General features: G+C 43.6%; 1 protein-coding gene across 1 annotated transcript in view; it reads right to left on the reverse strand.

Moving 5' to 3' along the window:
* Nucleotides 1-10,918: 10,918 nt before the first annotated feature.
* Nucleotides 10,919-23,388, reverse strand: part of PNOC (prepronociceptin) — a 51,454-nt gene continuing 38,984 nt past the window's right edge. The window contains exon 3 of the mRNA XM_072410338.1: nt 10,919-11,903. Coding sequence (XP_072266439.1) covers nt 11,319-11,903 — 585 coding nt within the window. The 3' untranslated portion in view covers nt 10,919-11,318. The remainder of the gene's footprint in view (nt 11,904-23,388) is intronic.

Below are 23,388 nucleotides of genomic sequence, written 5' to 3' on the forward strand. Positions count from 1 at the left end.
GACTTTTGTGCATCTCTTACCACAGCTTTGGACTACGGTGGGATTGTGACCATGAAAGCACTGCTTGTTTTCGGAGCCGTATTTCTATATACCCCAAGTCTATCACAAAAGTACCTATGCCCATATGGGTATGATTGGCACGGCACACAATACAGTCTCAGACTGTTCCCAGCACAAGGAGTTTGTCCAGCTCGTTGTTTCTCTACATACCGAGGAGTCAGGACTTGCAGTATCACAAGAACAATCAATTCCAGCAAATGTGATAATGGAACATTACACCACTTAGAGCAGAAGGTTCTGTAAGTGACATTGTCTGTGCTGATTTATCAATATACATTGACTCCACACAAAGGAAAGTAATGGAAACTTCTCGTGTCCGCAGAGCAAGAATCAAGGCCAAGGATCCAAGGAACACAAAAGCGGATGATATCCGTCTTCTACTATTATAGCATTACATCGGGCAGCAGGTTCCTTCATTACAACACACGCCGTGCCATGCTTTGGTATGGAAACTCAATCAATGGTGACAAATAAATAGACCAGTCCACCAATGGTTGAGTTGAAGGTTATGCAAGGACAATAGAGTTGGGTTAGAAGCGTTGTCAAGCTTACAAATAAAGAGTTATCACCAAAGTAGAAGGTGTGAGAAATTCATCCAATGGAGACTTCTCTTACAATGACAATGGTCATAGATGAAAGGGTTATAGAGATCGGTGAGGAACACCAAAATGGAAAGTCCAAAGAACTTCAACTGGTGCTTTACTGTTGTCCAACTTCATGAAAAATCTGGGGTTATCCGTAATATTTTACTACCAGATATTGCTAAAGTCATGTTACCTAACCTTACCCCCCACCTTTCTGGTGCCAAACCCCAACCTCTTCATAGCTCTCACCTAATCCTAACCCTCCCTCCTCTTTCTGGTACCTATAGCTACAAGCGTGCCTACCCAGAACCCAACCCATGACCCCAGTAATTGCATAACCTTCTTAGAATGGGCAGCAGAGATTTATGGGCAGTGATATATACCTTGCCAGGAGGGGGCATATGGCTGTGCTGAAGCACGGAGGGGGGCAGCAAACCTTTATGGGTAGGAAGATTTGATGGTGAATATGTTATGGAACAATGGAGTGTTAAAAAACTCATAAAACCTAATTAGCCTATTTTGGAGGACTGAGATCCACCTTTTTGGGGCTTTTTGTTTTGTCAGAACTGTAAGCTGGGGGTTGGGGGGAATTGAGTCAGTGTCCTGGTCTTTGTAATTTCATAGTTTCCAGTTTATAGATTCTATTCTTTCTACATTGGTGGGCATTCCTGAATATTGCACAGAATGGAGCACCATTTTCTGAAGTATGACCGGCCCGGTGTAATGAAGCGGCCCCATTAGCATGATCCAGTGGTGTGGCACTAGACATAGAGATTGGATTAGGATAGGGCCCCATAAAGGAGGCCTTAAAGTTTCCAGTATAAAGAAGCTATATATAGTGCCAATCACCAATTAAGAAGCATTTGTTTATCTGTCTTTGCGGTGTAGATTTATTGCCTTCTGAACTTTTTTCCCAAGACTTTCATTGTAGCCTTTTGCCTTATAGCTAGGGAACCCCATCAAAACTTTGCAATGAGGTCCCATATGATTTCTACTAAAACCCTGGGTGTGCCCATGATGCCCTGGGCTCAAATTGGGTGAAATAATGCTGGGGTGTATTCAACCTGGAAGAAAGCCAGAGCTGGATCACCATTACCAGTATGGGGAAATGGCGGAACTGGAAAGGAATTGGCACAGTTTAGCAATCTCATGCATGGACTTTTATTCCTAAGACGTTAATGCTTTCAAGATATCTTATTAGAATATAAAAAGTAGGAGAAATTTCCTGGGGATTGGAGATCTAAAGCCTAGGGTCCATTGGATGTCCAGGGGTCCCAGCTACAACTTTTATACTCTTGGTTAGAGTTGTGCACCTCGTCTTCCAAGACAATGGACCTGGAAGGCAGTTGGGGGCTTATCAGAACAACTGGTAAAGATGGCATGAATGGGGGGTAGAGTTGGGGGCTTCATCTGTGTGTTCCACTGCTTTTAATATCCATGGAGGGGCAAAAGGTGATACCTTACCTAGGGCCGCACTCTGCCTTAACCCATCTCTGGTTGTATAACAAACATTTCCTTGGAATAATGTGAACAAATTAAAATTTCTGCAAAATTTTAAATGCTACCTGTATCCACATTGGCTGAGATTCAGGTATGGCTCTCATGCTGATCCTTCAGGTAATATGTTTGTGGTCATTAGATGATCAGATCATCCCCAACATTATCTCCTTTTTGTAACACTAAAACTAACATCCCCGTAACTTCAACACTATTTCTGTATTCTTCACATTGACCCTTCTTGTAACCTTAACATGAACCCTGCCTATTATCTTCACACCTACCTCCTCATATCCCAAAGATGAACCCTGCTCGTTATCCTTACACCTACCTTCCCGTAACCCCAACATGAACCCTGTCTGGTATCCTCACACCTACCTCCTTGTAACCCTAGTAGGAACTCTGACTATTATCCTCACACCTACCTCCCCATAACCCTAACATGAACCCTGCCTATTATCCTCACACCTACTTCCCTGTAACCCCACCAAAAACTTTCACTTTAATCCCCACACCTACCTACCGGTAACCCTTACATGGACCTTGCCTGGTATCCTCACGCCTACCTCCCCGTAACCCCAACATGAACCCTGACTATTATCCTCCCACCTACCCCCCGATAACCCTAACATGAACCCTGCCTATTATCTTCACACCTACCTCCCCATAAACCCAACATGAACCCTGTCTGGTTTCCTCACACCTACCTCCTTGTGACCCTAGCATGAACCCTGCCTGGTATCCTCACACCTTCTTCCCCATATAACTAACATGAACCCTACCTATTATCCTCACACCTACCTCCCCATATCCCTAACACGAACCCTGACTATTATCTTCACACCTACCTCCCCATAAACCCAACATGAACCCTGCCTGGTATCCTCACACCTACCTCCCTGTAACCCCAACATGAACCCTGACTATTATCCTCCCACCTACCCCCCCATAACCCTAACACGAACCCTGACTATTATCCTCACAACTACCTCTTGGTAACCCTTAACATAACCCTGCTTGTTATCCTCACACCTACCTCCCCATGTCCCTAAAATGAACCCTGCTTGGTATCCTCACACCTACTTCCCTGTAACCCCAACATGAACCCTGCCTATTATCTTCACACCTACCTCCCCATAACCCTAGCATGAACCCTGCCTGGTATCTTCACCCCTCCATACACCTCCCCATATTCCTAAAATTACCCCTGCCTGGTATCTTCAACCCTACCTCCCTGTAACCCTAGCATGAACCCTGCCTGGTATCCTCACCCCTTCTTCCCCATAACCCTAAAATTACCCCTGCCTGGTATCCTTAACCCAACCTCCCCATAACCCTAACATGAACCTTGCCTATTATCCTGACACCTACCTCCCCGTAACCCCAGCATGAACCCTGCCTGGTATCCTCACACCTACCTCCCCATAACCCTAAAATAAACCCTTCTTGGTATCCTCATTCTGATTAATCCCATTGATTGGTCTTTTCAGTTGCTCCCACAATATTTGCACCAGACACTATTGTTCTCCCCCACCTCTACTAGACACCATTGTGTGACCCCACCACTGTTGTATCCCCCTAGACTTCTGTGGGCACAATTGTTTCTGCTCACCCCATGTGTTTTTTATGTTTTACATTTTTATGTTATGTTTTTTTTCCATCTTGCATCTCAGTGCTGTTGATCTCTTTTCTTTATCTCCATATTACCTGCAGCAGATACTCTTTATTGGTCTGGACTGGCATTCTGATGACCAGCATTGACCGTTTTGGTATGACCGATGCTTGTCTCCACCAAAGTGCATACCTAGTCATTTTTTTGGGTGTGGGGAAAAGTTTGAACCTCCATCAGGTTATCTTTTACTGTGTGTGTTGACAAGATCTCCATTTGGTGCCATCCATTCATAGATCCATATATCCATCCATCCATAGATCCATCTATTTATCCATCAATAGATATATCCATTCATGCATACAAAGATCCATCCATTCATCCATTCAAATATCCAGGGATCCATCCATCCATAGATCCGTCCATTCCTCCATCCATAGATCCATCTATCCATCCATCCTTCAATCTATCCACCTATCCATAGATCCATCCATTAATTTATCCATTGATCTATCCACCTATCCATAGATCCATTCATCCATCCGTGAATCTATCCATCCATCCATTTATCCATTCATCCATCCATCCATCAATCCATAGATCAATCCATCCATCTAGAGATCCATCCATAGATCTATCCGTGTATTCATCCATAATAGAGTTCCAGGCTATGATCCTGCCCTGCCATTGGCTAATGTTTTTTTTATAGCTTCTCAGCTCCTAGGCACCAGTTATCAGTTAGATTTCCTGTTGTCTTTACGGGACCGACCTTTTGTCTTTACCCTTGGAAGCCATGTTTGGTGGATTGATTACCTGTGCATGACCCTTGGCTCTGTTTCCTGGGCTGGATTCTCTTGCACTGTGTTATTTGGGGACCACCTGGTTGCTGATCATGGGCTGTATGACTTCCTTTGTGTCCTCTGTCCTGCTCTTGTGGGCTCCTAGTCCTCCGAGAGTCCTCCACAGATGCCCTTGTGCAAAGACCTCCGGGGGCCAGCCGTGTGCTGGGATGGGACAACGAGCACCCCAAAGCTGAGGGGGGCCAGGTATAGGTGAAGAGTACAAAGTTAGATTGGGGGACCGGTATTTGGTGAGCACTGGCACTGCACCAGGGACTTACAACAGCTGATCAGGAGGTTTTGTTTTAATATTTACTATACGTGTATTTGTATATGTTTGTTTGTATGTATAATAGGGTCTGAAGCCGAAACACAGCCCAACATGAGCTCCAGAGCCAGAGCATAGCTCATTATTTTATTTCACTTAGGTTCCAGAGCATAGATCATCATTCTTCCATATCCTGAAGCCACAGCTAAATCATAGGATATCATTTTATTTTACACAAGCTTTAGAGTCAAAGCAGAACTGATCTATTTATATGCAGAAAGCTCCGGAGCTAGATTAGAGCTTTTTTCTACATGAGCTATAGACCCATATCAGTAATCATCATTTTATATTAAATAAACTGCAGGGCTGGAACAAAGCCCATTCTTTAATTGTAGATGAAGATGAACATTTCATTTTACATAAGCTCCAGGACCAGAGCATAGATCATCGTTATACTTTTGCTGAACTCCATATCTGGATTAAAGCATTTTTTCAAGATGATCTGCAGGCTACGAGCAATGATGCAATGATCATCATTTCATAAGCAGGGCTTGTGTTCTCTGAATGAACTGTGGAGCTAAAGCAGAATTCATTCCTCAGTTTTACATAAGCTTTAAATTCAAATTAAAGCTTATCCTTAAAAAAGCTTTGGAGCTTTTCTACACGAGCCAAGGAACCTGAGCAGTCATCATTATTATTATATTATACAGAGCTCATGGTTTTACTGTAGATGAGCTCTGGAGCTAGATATAAGCTTCAGAGACAGATTATAGCTCATTATTTATTTCACTTCGGCACCAGGAGTGGAGCATAGATCATTATTTCTTTATTTTTTTACATAAAAGTCAAAGCAAAGCTCATTTTATCTGTAAAATAGCTCTAGAGCTTGTAACGGAGCTTTTTTTCCCACATGAACTATGGAACCAGATCAGTAATTAATATTCTATTTTAAATAGGAGTTTAAGGGTGATTTGGAGCCCATTATTCTACTTTATATGCTCTGAGAGTTCCTCATGTGATGCCAAAAAAGCTCCAAAGCCAGAGCAGAGCTTATCTTTTTACTCTAGATAAGCTTTTTACTTTTTAGTCTCCAGAAGTTCTGCTTTAAGGCTGATTTGGAGCTTATGATTCTACTTTAGATATTTCTTGCAGTGTAGAGTTTGAATCTTTATTCCTGAGAAGCTCCAAAGTCAGAACAGAGCTTTTTTTCTCCAGATAAGCTGTGCAGCTAGAGCAATGCTTCTTACCTTCAGATAGAGCTCAAGGGTGATTTTTACTTCATTATGATATTTTAGGGACACTCTCAGAGACTAGACTAGCTTGAAAGCTAGTGAAGAGTTCATGTTATTCCAAAAAAGCTCCAAAGTTTAGAAGAGCCTTTTGTTTTATCCTAGATAAGCTCTCCAGCTAGAGCACAGCACCTCATTTATTGCAGATAGGCTTTAAGGGTGTTTTCCCTATTTAATGTACAGCGCTGCGTAATATGTTGGCGCTATATAAATCCTGTTTAATAATAATAATAATTTTGAGCTTAATATTCTACCTTAGATATGCTCTGAGAGCTTAGTAGCTTGAGAGCTAAGTTACGTACACAAGTCCATTGGTTATCGCCCGATACGGCCGATATTGGACCAGAATCTGGCGTGTGTACAGCGCCCGTCGTCCATCATCTGAACGACCATCTTGGCGGACCCACAGGTGATGGACGATGAACAATCCTAATGCAAGGGAAAGGGGAGAGCGCACAGCAGGGTGCCGCTCAATCGTTCTCCCTCTCCCCTCTTCATAGAGCAGAACGGTGATCTATGTACAGCACTCGTTCATACGATGAAAGATCCTTTCCAACGACTATAATTACACGTGTGTATGCGGCTCTAGGGCTGAGTTCCTCATATTATTCCAGAGAAGCTCCAAAGCCAGAGCACAGCTTATCTTTTTACTCTAGATAAGCTCTATAGCTAAAGCAGTGCTCCTAACTTTATTTTAACGTGATTTCAAGTTCATTATTTTTTTTACTTTGGATACTGTTTTTTCTGAGACAGGAGTAGCTCAAGAGCCAGAGAAGAGCTCCTCTTTCAAAAAAGCTCCAAAGTTAAAGAAAATCTTTTCACTCTAGAGAAGTTCTGCAGCTAGTGCAATTCTCCTCACTTTATTTCAGATCACCCTGCACCCCTGCCATTCAATCAACTGGGGTTATTGATAAGGTTGGGGCTTGCCCAGTTGGCCCTACCCTAAGAACAGCTCTATTTCCAAGTATCCAATGCCATGAAACTGCCTCACAAGCCGTGTATTGTCGCAGGGTGCCGCCATTTTTCTTTCTGCCCAGAGACGATCCTGGGCCATGGTGGGTGAGAATTAATTCATCCCCGACACAGGGGCAGCCAGGCATGCCGGGATTCCCTGGCCAGCAAAGGTAATGCAGTGCTTGTTATCTGCCCCATTCTGTAATAACCCCTTGCCTGATCCTTTATTTTGTAAAGTGGGGCTTTAGTTCTACTATAAATCCTGGAAATGGAAGTGTCCATGTCACGCAAGCACAGAAGAATCACAGCTTTTATAAACAATGGAAGAAGAATGGTTGGTGGGGTCATGTGGCTCCCATTTATTTAGAAGGGGGTATATGGGTAGCTATGAGATGAGTTTTATGGGTGCTTTAATAGATATATTAATATTGCAATAACACTTGTGTCTTGTGCCATTTATTAACGTGTTGCATTACAACCATTCATTCGTTTTGAAGTGTTACCATCATTTGTATGGAACTACGATGCCTGTGCTTGGAGCTGCATGGTCTTGGTGCCTTGGGGAGCTCCATTGAGGATGAACATCACCACAATGCACCAGTGTCACGTTATGAATGACGTGGCAATGCTTTCCTACAATATTCTATATCACAAGTGCAGAAACTGTTTCCTTTCAACCTGTCACTCCAACTGAACCAGTGAAAATGGGGAGAGGGATCGGTTTACAATTAAACTCCAATATATTAAGAAGAAGAAGTGAGGGAAATCTCCCTATCAGGGGAAGACAACCAAACAGAGTTTTAGGCATTAGAATGTGCTGATCTGGGGTCTACATGCTAAGGACTGAAGGACTATGTGGTCACAGGGGTCTGAATGGTAAGGGGGGGCTCTACTGAATTCCAAAGAGGAGTTAATAGGGGAGGTTGATCTGGGCTCCAAGTGCTAAGGGGGAGCTGATTTTATTTGCTCCAAAAAGCATCACATTTCACACCAACCAATAACACCAAACACTTCCGCTTTAACACAAAACGCCTCCACTGACCAATGATGACCAATATTCTGTCCCTGTATAAACTTGGCAGGTATGGAGTAAGGTGGTTATGGTGTATTGAGGGTGCTATGGACTGTGGTGCGGGGTGTATAAAGCTAATGAGGACTATGGTACTTATCATACATGGGGTGATCTAGAATGGGATGTGGGGTGTAGAAGGCTCATGTAGTCTGGGGTACATAATGTATGGGGGGGTATGTGGACCGTGGTGCTGAATGTACAAGGCTAATGTGGACTTTGGAACTTTTTCATATAGGGTGTGACGTGGACTCTGGTGTAGAGTGTTTAAGGCTTAATGTGCATTGTGGTACTTAGTGTATGGGGGGGTGATAGCCATTGTAGTATTTAGCGTATGGGGGATGATCTGGAATTGGGTATGGGGTGTAGAAGGCTAATGTAGTCTGGGGTACATGGTGTAAGGGCAGCGTGTAGAATCCTAATGTGGTCCGTTGTCATTTAGCATATAGTGGGCGCTGTGGATTGTGGTACGGCATGTATAATACTAATGTGCATTGCGATACTTAGCATAGAGGGGGTGATATGGACTGAAATGGTGGATGTACAAGGTTGGGGTTGGGGTGCTTTGGACTGTGTTGTGGAGTGTGTAAGACAAATGTGCATTGCGGGTGATCTGGAGTGGGGTGTACAAGGCCAATGTGGACTGTGGTTCTTGTCATATAAGGGGTACCGTGAACAAGGGTATGGAGTGTAGAAGTCTAACTTGGACATATGCATGTAGAGTAGAGTTAGTAAAGTTCTCCAATCTTTTTTCCCCCCATGGGATATTTCGTGTAGACGCTCGGCACTGATAACTAACTTTGATTTTGGCCTCGGATCTTAGCACCTGCACAACACAAAACTCCGGAATTACTTTATTTCCATCCTCCATTTGACTTCCCGTGGTGAGCGTCACCTCCCGCCGAGTCTCTCCAGGCCGCTCTACATTGCAAAGCAATTTTCTGGGAAGGAAGAATGTTCAATTCGGTCCCCAGGCGAAGTGCCGGCTTCCAGCTAGGTTGGAAGAAAGCTGGAATTCATTAGTTTTCATTTTCCGGGCGGCCTGAGGAGTTTCCCATCCAAACTGAGGACAAAATAAATGTTTTTTATATACAATTTCATCTCAGTCAGTCTCAGGTCGGCTTATTTTTATACAGCGTGGAGAAATCCCTTAATATCACAAAATGTTCACGGCAGAAAATTGTTTATCTGGAGGAATATTGAGTGGTGGGGGCCTGAACACCACAAAAAATTGCACTCACCCCTCTAGAGGTCAAACGCATTAGAATTGTAATATGAATCTACAGTGGACTCTTCGATTTAGAATTTTGTTAACAATTGAAATACAATGGGTCTAAATTTATTAAAGCTTTCCAAGACTCAAGAAGATATACTACCATGGGTGAACCTTAGTGATCCAGCAAACCTGAAATGGATCTGGGTCAGGATTGGTCCAAAGATCCCCCTGGTTCTCCCATAATGGTCTACCCTGTTCTGTCTTGGGAAAATTTAGGACTTATTGTAACTCAACTACTTGTGATCCCAATAAAGTCTACGGAAGTGGTTCAGTGCCACACCACCCTAAGATGCTGTGTTAGGGTTCATTTCAGACCTGGACGGTCAATTGAACTTCTAATTACCCCCATTCAACCACATGGGTACCATTGGGTACCATTGTGTGCACATGGCTACATTTGGGGGGTGGTGGTTTGGGTTGCAGTACCTTGACATGACTCGTAGCTATGGTCGCCCTTGAACAGCTACGACATGATTGATCAGTGATGATCAAATTGAATGTAAATCCAAATTCAGCTTCCATTGACTTGAATGTGGAGGCGTTGGAGCTGCAGTTGAATGCATGTTGTAGCTACAAGACTGGTGATACTGCACCACAATCACAATCTTAACCTACATGTCTGAAGGCTTTTGCATCCAAAAAAAAGTGACTTCAACAGCTCCAGTTGTTTCAGTGATAAACAGGGCTTAGGGCCGTGGGACTGACTAATAATGGTGGACAACCCTCATCCAAACTAAGCCTATTGTTATCTAAACACCTGAACCCTTTCTCCCCATCACACTTACTGGCTACTATATATGTGCAGAATACCACCCCTGCCCTTCTTCATGTACCTCGGGGGTGTGTCTATGGGTTCACAGGATGTGATGCTGGGTGTAAAAAAATAGACTTTTAGGATGTCCAGTAAAGCAAACCATTTACATAGCTGGAATCTATACAAAAGAACTTTCCAGGGTCTTAAGGAACCCCGGCTAGACTTGCTATATCCAAACAAACACGCCTGGTGGTCAGTGAGAAGAATGCCCCTGACATTGCTGGCCATTGGGAAGAATGTCACACTTCCAGATAGCCATACAGATCATTGGTGACCTGAGGGTCACAAATTGCTCAAGGAACCCCTAGAACCTCTGGAGGAACCCTAGTTGAGAAAGACAGATTTTAGATGGATAAGCTATCTATATTTTCCAAGTTTTTGTAAAAAAAAAAAAACATCATCTGTACTATATTTTTTCTACACCATTGAGTTTAATATGTGTTGTGATTGAATAAGGAGTAGTTTTGGCTTGAAAACCCCTGGGGACCATTCAGAACTATAGTAGGTGAGTGATGATCAAAGCATATGTAAACCCAAATTCAGCTTACCAGTCCTTGGATGTGGTGGCTGTACCCTCACATGGTTTTACCCTCTTCTATTCTGTCCAAATTATAAAAAAGTTGAATTGATGGACAGCTGCTCCCCGGGTAAGACCAATATAAATATCAAGTAAATGTTTAATTAACATAGGCCAGTTAAAATTGCAAATCAGGTTTCAAATGACAATGTCAAACCCTATTGCATGTAGTATATGTGTCATATATTTACAAAATAGAAGGAAAAGGGTACTGGATCATACAATAAAACAGCAGATTTAATTTTTTTCCATTTGACTTCCTTATACCACCCTTCTTTCCTTCCCAGTTTTGCCAAATATTCACCAAGATGTCATTTATTAAAGATAATGATTGGAGCTGTACGGCGTACGCCCACTAGGCATGGTTCCAAAAATACCAACAACACTGGTGAGGGCTTCTTAAAATTATACTCTAAGGTGGTGGTAGACTTTCTGCCTTCGTAGTTCTAAATCAACTATTGTGCATCAACGGACAACAAGTCTCAGATCTCATTTTGCTCATCCAGTTCGTTCATGTCGTTGGTATAACTGTCATATTCGGCAGAACGTGTGGACATCCCCAAATACTGCCGCAGAAACTCGCTAAACCTTTTCTGGTTGTTCCATTTCCTGGCTGATTTTCGAACGCCTATGAAACCTCCGTAACGCTTCTGAAGGTCTTTCGAGGGGCCCATGAATTTCCTATAGCTGTATTTACCCTTGACGAACCCCCCAAAGCGTTTAGACATGGCGTTGGATGGATTTTGCAAGTCTCCGAATTCGTCAGGCCCGGTGGTCATCCCGAGCGTAGTTTCTCCTCCGTCGATGCTGGTGTCTTCTTCTTGCTGGCGGATCAGGTTGCTAATTTTGGAAAGTCTCTTCTCATCTTTGATCTTGCTCAAGTCCACTACTTTGGTCAGATCGTTAAGACGCTTGAAGTTGGAGGAGAACTGGTTGTCGTCGAACGGTTTGAAGTCTTCTTCGAAACTGTCCATGCTGAGTTGTATGGAGGACTTTATGAGGACTGTTTTGCATACACCCCACATGGAGCTGGAGTAGATTTTACCTTCGCACTCTACGATGCAGAGCTGTTGAGGAATAAATAGAAGAAATATTATAGAGAATTGGACAAGATATTGAATGTTAAATTGTAGCATTCACGTTCCACAACAATCCTGTTTCTTGAAAACAAACTGGTTTTAGTTATTTCAAAGCTCTACAACTATTGAAGTCTCAGCAAAATACAACTCTGCCCTCGACAAAAGGCAAACACCCTCACCAACAATGGAGCTAATTTTTTTAGGAGATCTATATTTAAATGTTTAGGCTGGATAAAAAAAGAGAACCAGAAATATCAAAAAATATGGCTTCTGGTGTCCTCCAGCCTTGACATTTGGCCATTTGATTCCTGCTGGGGACTTGGGAATTAGACATCTGTGTCAGCTCTCTTGGCTGAACCCAGGGCCACCATCAGAATTTTCTTGGCTTCAATCCTTGAGCCCCAAAACCATGTCTAAAAGTTCTTGCAAAACTTTGGGTAAATTAAGACCAACAGGGGAACAAGGAGCACCTAAAAAGCTTTTGATCTTTTTAGGTGCTCCTTGTTCCCCTGTTGGTCTTAATTTACCCAAAGGCCTAGGCAATTGGTTATAGTCTAAACCTAGCTTCTTTTTTAAATTTTCTGAGCATGCGTACCTTTTTCTATGGGTCTCCTGGCCAGTGATGCCCAAGGTCACCTTCCTTTACTCTTCTTATCCAGCAATGGTTGGTCTATAATGATCTAGACTAGTGTTCCTCAACCTTTTTAATATGGGGGAACCCTTGAAATTACTTTCATGTCTTTAGGGAACCCCTATTATCCACAGCTCACAGTATATTAGTGTGGTGGTCAGTGGGAAGAATGCCATTGGGGAGGCTGCCACCCTTGCAGGTGGCCAAAAAGATCATTGGTAACAGTTAAACTGACCTGAGAGTCATAAATTGCTCAACAATCCCCCAGCAACCTCTGGAGGAACCTTAAGGTACCACGGAACCTTGCTTGAGAAACAATCCACACTGATTAAAGGATGTTTATTAGCGAAGTGCATGCAATCAGCCATGGTACCACTGGGGCTAACTCTTCCTACGCTTCTGGTATCATCCAATCTAGAGGAGAAATTGTACTGAACCTCAGAACTGTAACTCAAACATAACATGGTTGGGAAGGTGAGAATTGCCATAAAATCTGCAACACTGGGAAATGTTATTGAATAAAGGTTATCACCCCTTCTATTACTCGTTACCTACCCATCCCAGACAAGATGGTACCCAGGCTTCAGTTGTCCAAACTAAAACATTCCAATTTCACTGATTGAGCTGCTTTGAATTAATGCTCCTTTGCAAAAATTAAGCAACATTTATGGGAGTTATTATACATCAATAAAGCTCCAGACTTTTGTATATTTGTCCATTAATACATCATAATGGACCCACCGGCGCACCATCAACCCCTAGCAGATCTAATGGTTGTAAAGAAGAATACAATTTCTATTCATCCTACACTATGGTGAGAGTATATTTTAGGGCATTTCCTAAATTCTAAAACAGCTTCATCAGGAAAATATGATATAGTATAAAGATATAATAAATTAAAGCAAGCCAAAGTTTCTCCTGTTGCTGAGGGTAACTTCAAATTCCTATAGGCCAATGTGATAAGGTAGGGATCCTGTTACCACTCTGCAAGCTGCTGCACCCCTGCATCCCTGTAGCTGTACGTTTTCCACTGTTCTCGGCATCCCCTGCACAGAAACTAGAGCTGTGCACAGGGGATGGGGATTTCGGAGTTTGTGCTGCAGCCAATGAGCAGATTGTTCAGTCCTGTCCTGTCCTGCCATTGGCTGCTGGGCCTTTTTAAATTTCTCCCGGTCCAAGTTCAGGTTGCTGGATTCTCAGTGCATTTCCTGCTTCTCTAATGGTTCTCTGGACCTTGACTCTGCCTTATCTGCCGCCTGCCCTGACCTCGTTTAACTACCTCGCCATTCCTACGCTGAAGTCATCTGATCCCTATCACCCTCTGGTGGGGTGAGCCTGGGGGTCATGACCTGGTGACCTCCTTGTCACAAAGTAGTCTAGGGGCCGCTAAAGTCATTGGCACGTCACTCTTTGCTGGCTGGGCTGGTGAAGATCTGGGGGTCACTTAGATTTCACGTCACCAGCCAGGGAGAGAGAACCGGAACCGGATCCATATGTCTGCACCATATATTCAACTATCCTTAGTTACCAGGTTCATACATAGGTGATCATTTTCTAAACTGCTCCTCATTAGGGTGCCATAATGACCCACAAAATATTACATCAATACCCAAAAAGTTCCTGATCATGGTATAACTTAAATTGCCCTTCCAGAGAGGGCAAACTGACCCCAGTCAAGTCAGTTTACCCCTATGATGGTTCTTATTTATATATGAGGAATGGGGGAAAGGTCTAAAAGGACTTAATATGATGAATTTTCACACCCAAAGCATTCTGATGACACAAAAAGAAGCAATATAAACCATGGAGCAGAACTATTTTTTTATGGACTCCATACCGCCATCTTTTTGTTCCTTGGCATGTCACCCAGAATAAGGATAATTACCCCCAAGGGTATTTTTGGAGTGATCTGTGGTGCTGAAAATGGCATTGCATTAGAAGCAGAATCACTCACTGAATTTCTGGAATAACAAAATCTGTTTACCGCCTGGACCTTGCAAGAATAAAGAAAGTTTAAATGTGAACAGGGGTCAGTACGGCATTAACTTGTGCGCTGCTCCGCGCCGCTCGCTTGACCCGTTTAACGGTTGTAAAGTCCTAAAAAAAGAGCTGCATTGCAATTATTGCCATTATAAAAAAGAAAGCGGAAGAAATGAAAGGCCTAATGCCAGATGTCACATCGCGGCGCTGTCTCAGCGCTTTGCCATTAAGACAGACAATCTGCCTGGGCGGTTGCAGCGATAATCTGCTCTCTGTGTGTTTGTCACACAATAAGAAAAGGATCAATTATCCAGACTGATTAAACATAACAAGCATTCATACAGGAACAACACCTTTCACTTGTCAATTAGCCTTCCTCCCTCTCCTGCAAAGTAGTAATTATCAGCGCTTATTTAAAAAGACGCACACTTGGAGCCGGGTAGGAATCATGCCATGAAATAAAGACGCTTTCACAAGCTTAGCACAGAACCCAGGTGGAGGCTTTTACTTCTCAAATTTGAAGGCAGAGTAGCAAAAAATTTGCTTAACAGGAGGAATACAGTGACAGGTAAGTAAGTAAGGAATTGTGCATTTGTGCAGATGTAGAAAGTGAGGTAGTACATGATGGTGCAGTTATGGAAAAGAGGGGAATTGTATGTCGGTGCAATCGTGGAGAATGGGGAATTGTATGTCGGTGCAATCGTGGAGAATGGGGAATTGTATGTTGGTGCAATTGTGGAGAATAGGGAATTGTATGTTGGTGCAATCGTGGAGAATGGAGAATTGTATGTTGGTGCAATTGTAAAGAGTTGGGAATTGTATGTTGGTGCAATTGTGGAGATTGGGGAATTGTGTGTTGGTGCAATTCTGGAAAGTGGTGAATTGCATTTTGGTTTAATTGTGAAAAATGGGGAATAGTATGTTGGTGCAATTGTGAAAAATGAGGAATTGTATGTTGGTGCAATTGTGGAGAATGGGGAATAGTATGTTGGTGCAATTGTGGAGAGTTGGGAATTGTATGTTAGTGCAATTGTGGAGAATGGGGAATTGTATGTTGGTGTGATTGTGGAGAATGGGGAATTGTGTGTTGGTGCAGTTTTGGAGAATGAGGCAATGCATGTTGGTGCCATTTTGGAGCGTGGGGAAATGCATGTTGGTGACTCTGCAAAGATTTGGGTAGCATGTGTTGGTGCAGTTGTGAGGGGTGGGGGTAGTACATGATGGTGCAAATTTGGAAAATAGGGTAGAACATGTTTGCGCAGTTCTAAAGGTCAAGGTTGTGCATGTTGGTGCAGTTTTTAGGAATGAATGTAGTTGTGTGTTGGTGCACTTCTGAACGGAAAGGTAATGCATGTTGATGAAGGAACATAGATTTGAGAAGTTCGGTTATGGTTGATTGGTGCACACCGGTGCTGCGATGACAAGAAGCTTACTTGTGCATTATAAAAGTGGAAGAAGTAACGTTCATCTCCTGCTCAACCCCTCCCCCCAATCCCCTACAACCCATCCCACATTTTGTCATGGTGGTGTGATATACGGCTGTTTATTACTGAACATTTCTGCAGTGCTTGGGAATGAAGTAGTATTGATGGTGAGTGGGTCAGTGTGCATCAGTGCCGTGGCAGGAGGGGGGGTAATGTGTGCCAGTGCCATGATGGTGAATGAGGAATATGTGTCATACCATGATGGTGAATGGGGTAATATGTGTTGGTGCCATGATGGTGAATGGAGTAATATGTGTCGGTGCCATGATGGTGAATGGAGTAATATGTGGTGGTTCCATGATGGTGAATGAGGGAATATGTGTCGGTGCCATGATGGTAAATGGGGTAATCGGTGTCGGTGCCATGATGGTAAATGGGGTAATCGGTGTCGGTGCCATGATGGTGAATGGGTTAATATGTGTCGGTGCCATGATGATGAATGGGGTAATTTGTGTGGGTTCCATGATGGTGAATGGGATGGTGTTTTATTAAACCAGTGGCAGGAGCTGCAGAAGTGCATGTCGGTGCAGTGATAGTGATTGTGCATTAGTGACAGCAGTGCTCCGCTATGAAGACAATCTGTCTGTGTGGTTACAGGGATCATCATCTCCATGTATCTCACACAGCAAGAAGGATCAATTATCCAGGCTGATTAAACGTAACGAGCAGAAACAACACCTTTCACTTGTCGATTACCCTCTTCCCTGTGCTGTAAAATAGTAATTTTCACACGTCGGAGTCGGTATGAAAAATGCTGCTGAAAGACATTTTTAAAGCAAGAGCTCAGAAAAAGAGTTTTTTGGTTCTTAATTATAAAGTTCTAGCTATTTTATTCTTCCTGATGGGTCACCAGAACAAACAGAGAGGGTAAATCTTACAAATCTACACGACAATATAAATCTGCCTAAAGTTGCACTGGACAAAGTGATCATTGCCATGGACATTCTCCATCAAACACCGACTGTCTGCAAATGTTTCCTCCTATTGTGAAATGACAGACCCATGCACAGCTCTGACCAGTTCTTTCTCTAGATTAGTGCAATGGCATAAAGGTTGAAGCTGAGCCCCCCTGGACATTCACCGGGCTTTAGGTTACTGTGAGGGAATGCCTTGAGAATATTCAGGTTTAGCTTGCCTTATCCATCATGTAGGAAGGTGGCAACAATGCAGACCTCCTGTTAGCAAGTGCAACATAATGCAGACCTCCTGTTAGCAAGTGCAACGAAATAGGGGCAGCAATGCAGACCTCCTGTTAGCAAGTGCAACATAATGCAGACAGCAATGCAGACCTCCTGTTAGCAAGTGCACTGTAGTCAGCATGGGGCAGGGTACGGAGTCTTATAAATGGACTTTGGGCATTTATATAACACATGGGTGCCCTATCTAAACAAGCCAGGTAAAACAGACTCTGCATATCTACAATATATATAATAAAATATGCACACCTGACCATCACACCTGCAGTATATGAGCTTTTTATACATTCCATCCCAAAACTGATGGTCTGTGCCTTTTTGGGAAGTTTGGATGTCTGTGGGATTTTGCCCCCATTGGTGAGGTCAGGGCTCTGTGCAGGATACTCAAAATCCTCCACACCAAACCGGTGACCCCATGTCTTTATGGAGGAGACTTTGTACCCCGGGGCATGGGGGGAACAGTAAAGGTTCTTCACCAAACTATATTCAACAAATATTGAATTAATAACAGGACCCTTTTTTTGGAGACTCCGATGGGGTATTGGGGGTGTGACGGTCAGGTGACACCTTTCATCTATACACTGCACCCCCAACATTCACTTTGGCATTTAGCTAAAATTGCACTTCCCTCCCCATCTCCCAAACCCCGACCACATGCATTAATAGATTTTTTTTTTAACAAAGTGAAATGAAACAACAAAATAATTTTACTGAAAATCTACTAAAAGCTTAGAAATAATTCTCCCTGTTTGAATAAAAAATGCTGCATTTGTAAAGAAAGAGCAACCATGGAGCAGAGAGAAAGACGGTGAAGGATAATGCGAGGCATCAAAGCTAATTAGCTAATACAAAGCGCGTTTCAGACGATTGCATGTTCAAAGAGCAAGTTATTTCAATTAAATGCAAATCAATGCGGGATTATTACATTGCCGCATGCGGCTCATAACCAGGCTCTCCATTTCTGTGACATTTGCTGCAAGTTTCAGGGAAGATCTGCGGGTTTTTAGGGAAATATAGATGGAATTCATCAGTAAAGTCTCATCATATAAATGAAAAACTTGGAACCGTATTCATCTTTGTTGTTGAGTTCCTTTTTATATCTTTAAGCCACGAGGTCTCTGGGGGGAGATCTGGATCTATCCAATGTGCTGGACAAGGACAGAGAGAATCAGAACCATTGCTTCTTCTGTTGGCCAGAAAAATCGAGATGCTAGAATAATGAGGAGGGGATGATGTCCAGTAAGGGGCCCGATGGGCCCATATGGGATTGGCCAGCCCATTTATTCCAACTGATATGCAGTGGGAAGATCCCCATGGCTTCGGAATCAATAATCAGCATCTCAATGAAAAAAAGATGTGTATTTCATTATCATTAGGTCTCCTTCTCTTGTGGGGTGATAACTCTATATTGGACCATATGAAGTTCATACAAAGCTGTAGTTCCCTGGACAAGAGATGGAACCCATAGCCAATGAGCACATGGCCGATGATGGGAGGACGGAACATTGTGGTGATGCTGACCAGGCCGATGATGGGAGGACGGAACATTGTGGTGATGCTGACCAAGCTGTATCACTTAAGTGCAGAAAAGTAAGGTCAACGACCCGGCTCTGCTGTTAGGAAGGGGCCATTGGATCACAGGACAGTATGAGTAGAATGACAAATCCTTAGTAATGCACCATACTTGTAGACACTTGATCTATGCCTATAGTGATTTGTCTGGGATTAAGCTTTAAACAAAGTCTTGAAATTACCCAAAGGGGCATTTGCAGAAATAGCATCCGATCTCTGTTTCCGTGGAGCTCGGAAGACACTCCATTATTGTAGAATGGCAAGATGAGCTGTTCCCACATTGACAGCTCCAGCAGGATTTCAGGATAGGCAAATATTGACAGGTTCGTAGGTCCGGGTCCTGTATGCAGATCCAAACCAAAAGCAATGGCTAGCAGGTAGTGGGGGTGGGATAAGGTCTATTGTGGGTCTGAATTAAGGGCCTGGCTCTACTCACCTGTCATGATCCACTCATCTTTCTGGAGCCATTGCATAACTGGTAAGATGGGAATGGAGGAAAAGGTAAGTAAGATCACTAATGGAGGGTCGTTAGAGGAGAGGGGGTCTGGTATGAAGAAGGAGTCCACACTGAAAGGGGGGCAACTAAAGCCTGTCCCCTTTGGTCTATGACCAAGAGGGAAAATCTGTCCATGAAAACGGTGATCTGCAAATGAAGGGGGTCTGAGCAGGGGTCTCCAACTAAAGGTTGCACTTAGGAGAGGTCTATCACCAAGGGGGGAAATCTGTCAGTGAGGAGGGGGTATTTGCAACTCAAGGAGGTCTGAGGAGGGGTCTCCAAATAAAGACTGCACCTAGGAGGTCTATTATCAGGAAGTTGGGGTCTATCACTGAAGGGGTTCAGCAACTGAGGGGACTCTGTTATAAAGAAGAGTGTCAACACTCAGGGGGTCTAAGGTGTGGTCTTCAACTAAAGGCCTAAAGGTCTCTCCAAGGGGGTCTGCACTTATGGAAAGTCTGTCAATGGTAAGGTCACTGAGGGGGTCTGCACGGGAGTGGTCTGTCAATGAGTGGAGGTCTGCAACTGAAGGAGTTTGCACTGAGAGGGTTCTGCATTGAAAGTTTCTAGATTGGGGGACCGGCTAATGAGGCGGTCTCCGGTAAAAAGGTTTGGACTGAGGATGTTTTGCATTATGAAGTTCTACAATAGGGGGGTCTACAGTGGGGGGTCTGTTAATGTAGGGGTCTGATACTAAAGGGGTTTTCACTGAGGGTGTTCTGAACTTGAAGGTTCTGCACTAGCTGGTTCTGTACGGGGGGTTTTGTTAATTTGGGGTCTGCACTAGGTCTGTCACTAAAGGGGTCTGCCTATGGAAAATGGGAATCTGAGCTGTGCTGCAAGAACATGGGGGTAGCATTGCAGCAGAGAGGGGCCAGGGTCCTATTTTCACACCATGACCCATAGGTCTTTGGCTGCACCACTGGGTAGGGGATAGATGGCTCCTGCAGCCCCTTCCTATGTCCCTCCTTAAGAATATTTGCCCCGGGATCAAACAGAGCACAAAAACACGATTATTAGCAGTTTGGAAATCTCCATTTTATAATACCGTCACAGGAACTTGTGATTATTTTTTATTACCAAACGCCTTTTATTGTACTCTTGTGTGATAGATGAATAGAAAAAAATGCCTCAGCTGGATATTCTCACCTTAATGGCTGATCTGTCAAATCATTTCTGCAAACTGTCAGCACACGGGGTTAAATTGGGAATCATACAAAAACAAGCCTATTAGCTGTACGGTGAATGCAGCCATTGTAAAATAAAGCTATTGAATCATAAATGCTCAATTATAGCAAATCACCAATGCGCTGATCTCCATTGATTTGAATGTACAAGCCGAGGTCATTATTAGCAGCAATTTCTTCATGTCTTCTCAAAGAGCCGCGCGATTAAACTTCACAAACAATAAGCAGTCACTTGTGCTCAGAGATCATTGCCTCAGATTGCATGAAAAAAAGAAGAAAAGAAGCTCGGCTACAAATGTTCACGTTCTGTATATCTATAACACAACAGGCACATTATTTTCTGTTCCTGTATAGAGGCGGCAGGAGGTTGGGAATCATTAAAGTGTAAGAAAATGCAAGCAAAACTGTCCTGTATTTCAGCTTGTGATGGTGACCCCACAATTCTATCCATATAGGGGAATCAGGACCTCCTTCCTCCTGCTGGTGACCCCTCTAGTGATGGTGACCCCACAATTCTAGGAATCAGGACCTCCTCCCTCCTACTGGGACCTTTCTAGTGATGGCGGCATTTGTAAGAGGTGACAGAGCGGATTATGAAGATCTCATGTTCGGGGCGGGGAATGGATAGGTCTATACTTATACAATGAAGCTGTTGGAGTCACCATGCAGGAGTCTGCGTGCTGCACATTTTCTATTACAAATTACGGAGACGATTCTATAAAAATGGTTTTGTTGCTCGGTCTGCTCCAAATGAGCTGTGCTGCTTGCTAGGCACAGGATGTGTAATGAGATGCCGCAGAACCAAGGAGAACTTCTCCAATGTGCTCCTCAAAAGGTTAATTAAGGTCTTGGAAGGGAAGATCAATTAGATTTTCTTTTACCTCTATCAGCATCTCCCCGGTGTAATCAAAGCGCGGAGTAAAATGATGCAATTGTTTCAGATTGGGGCGCATTGTAAAGTGTTTTCATTCCACAATGTGATTTCGGGATTTGTAGAAGCAGCGACACACAACATGCCATTATCATCAGTGCTGGAGAGGTCATCCATACACATTCCTCGGCATTAATAGATGAGAGATATCAGTGCAAAAGAGATATTTCAGTGCTGGGTGGATGCTGGAGCCCAATGGCAGTTTAAGATATCTGCTCTGAGTTCCTGAATCTGCACACCTGCAGTAGTCATTGCAAGGGTTTCCCATTAGGGGTGGACGTGAGGATCACCCAGGTTCACCCAAGATCATTGTTCTCCCCAGGAAGAAGCGGTAGGCAGGAGGCAGCACCTGTATTATGACCCAGCCTTTCATTAACCACCTAAAAACTGTAGGGTGGTCACTGAAAAGTGCTGGGTGGTGCGCCCAGCTAAAAGAGGCTGGAGAGAGCATTGCATGATAGTACAAGGACCCCGGACCCTCATCAGCCAACAGGTTCACCAAGTCAGGTATGCATGGGCCCGCTGTTGGCTAAGTCTCCAACTGCTTCCCATCATACATGCTTTCTTTTTCTCAGAAGAATGGAGCTGAATGATATTGGTCATCCAAACCATGTAAATTGTGATAGAGCCCCAAAAATTTGACCCCCACTCCCTCATCGTATTATCCATTATAATAAAATAGTCCAGGAATACAATCTCCTGCATTCTGCAATTTCTCATCTCTTGCATAGATCTTCCATGGCACCTGGGTGCACGTCTGTACGATCCGTCCTCCGGTCTTACAAACATTTGTATTGATTGGCCCCTCCTGAGAATATTTGGCCCTAAATGATACAGCAGAGGTCATGCACACCATACAATCCCTTAACCCAGCTCTAATCTTTGCAAATTCCTATTGAATTAGGTTTCAGAGATAATTATTTTTGTCTTAACCAGGTCACGCCATTCATCCACCCCTGACCGGAATTTACAAATAACAAATGAATAGCCCCCAACACTCCGTGTGTGTTTATTGATTCCGGGGGATTTTATTTGCTTGAGCTGAATTCCAGTTAAGCTTTGGAACTGTGGAAAGCTCGGCGGGATGCAATCAATGGGAAAAAAGGAAATATTATTTTAATGTGGCAAAGATACCAGCATGGGGGGCTGGGCCAAGCCAATAGGAAATGTTTAGGAGTGACCATATCGAAAATATACAAACCTTTAAAAGACTTGAAACTGAAGGGGCTTCTTTGGTGATCCCCTTAATTTTCCAATATTCCCTTTTTCAGGAATGCGGCTTAGTGGCCAAGAAAGGCAGCACAACGAAAGTTCAGTCCCTCCAACTCATGGGTCATACCAAGGCACATGCCTTCCCCTAACTATAGGTGGTGGGAATATAGGACAGGGCCTTTTTGGCCCTCTAATGGATATGGGAGGGTTTGCCAAAGTGGGGGGATAATTGGATAACCAGTTTCCATTAGTGTTGCATATGGTAGTTTTCGTGGGTAGCATTCCTCCGGGGCTGTCCCATTGGCTGCTGGTTGTGAGGGGCAGCTCGGCCCCTGATACCTATCTATCTACAGTCGCACTTTGGTTAGGTCACTCACCTGTTCTGTTCCTGATTCTTCTTGAATGTCATGTGACCACATGGACCCCCGCTTAGAAACAGAACAAAGGCGGATGGCTGCAATGGAAGAGGAAGACCCTGAAGGAGCTAATATACTAATAATTCATCCATGTGCTTGGGTGGAGGACTGGAGGATAAGCAGCCACTGGGGGAGAAGGATACAATCAGGGATGAAGTTAAAAAAATCAAGCCCTCTCTCACCCTGCTCATGTCACAGGGGCTTATTCCCTGGTTTTAATGCCAATGGTGGAATTACCTATTCGCCAATCATCCCCTATCCCATCCATTTAATTGACATTTGTGATCAATATGTTGATCAAATAAATTATCTCATCTATTAAACGTTGAGTTCTGCATGGCCCCTGAATGGGTTACCTCTGGTACTGA

This window comes from Pyxicephalus adspersus, chromosome 4, assembly GCF_032062135.1.
Source record: "Pyxicephalus adspersus chromosome 4, UCB_Pads_2.0, whole genome shotgun sequence".
Classification (NCBI taxonomy): Eukaryota; Metazoa; Chordata; class Amphibia; order Anura; family Pyxicephalidae; genus Pyxicephalus; species Pyxicephalus adspersus.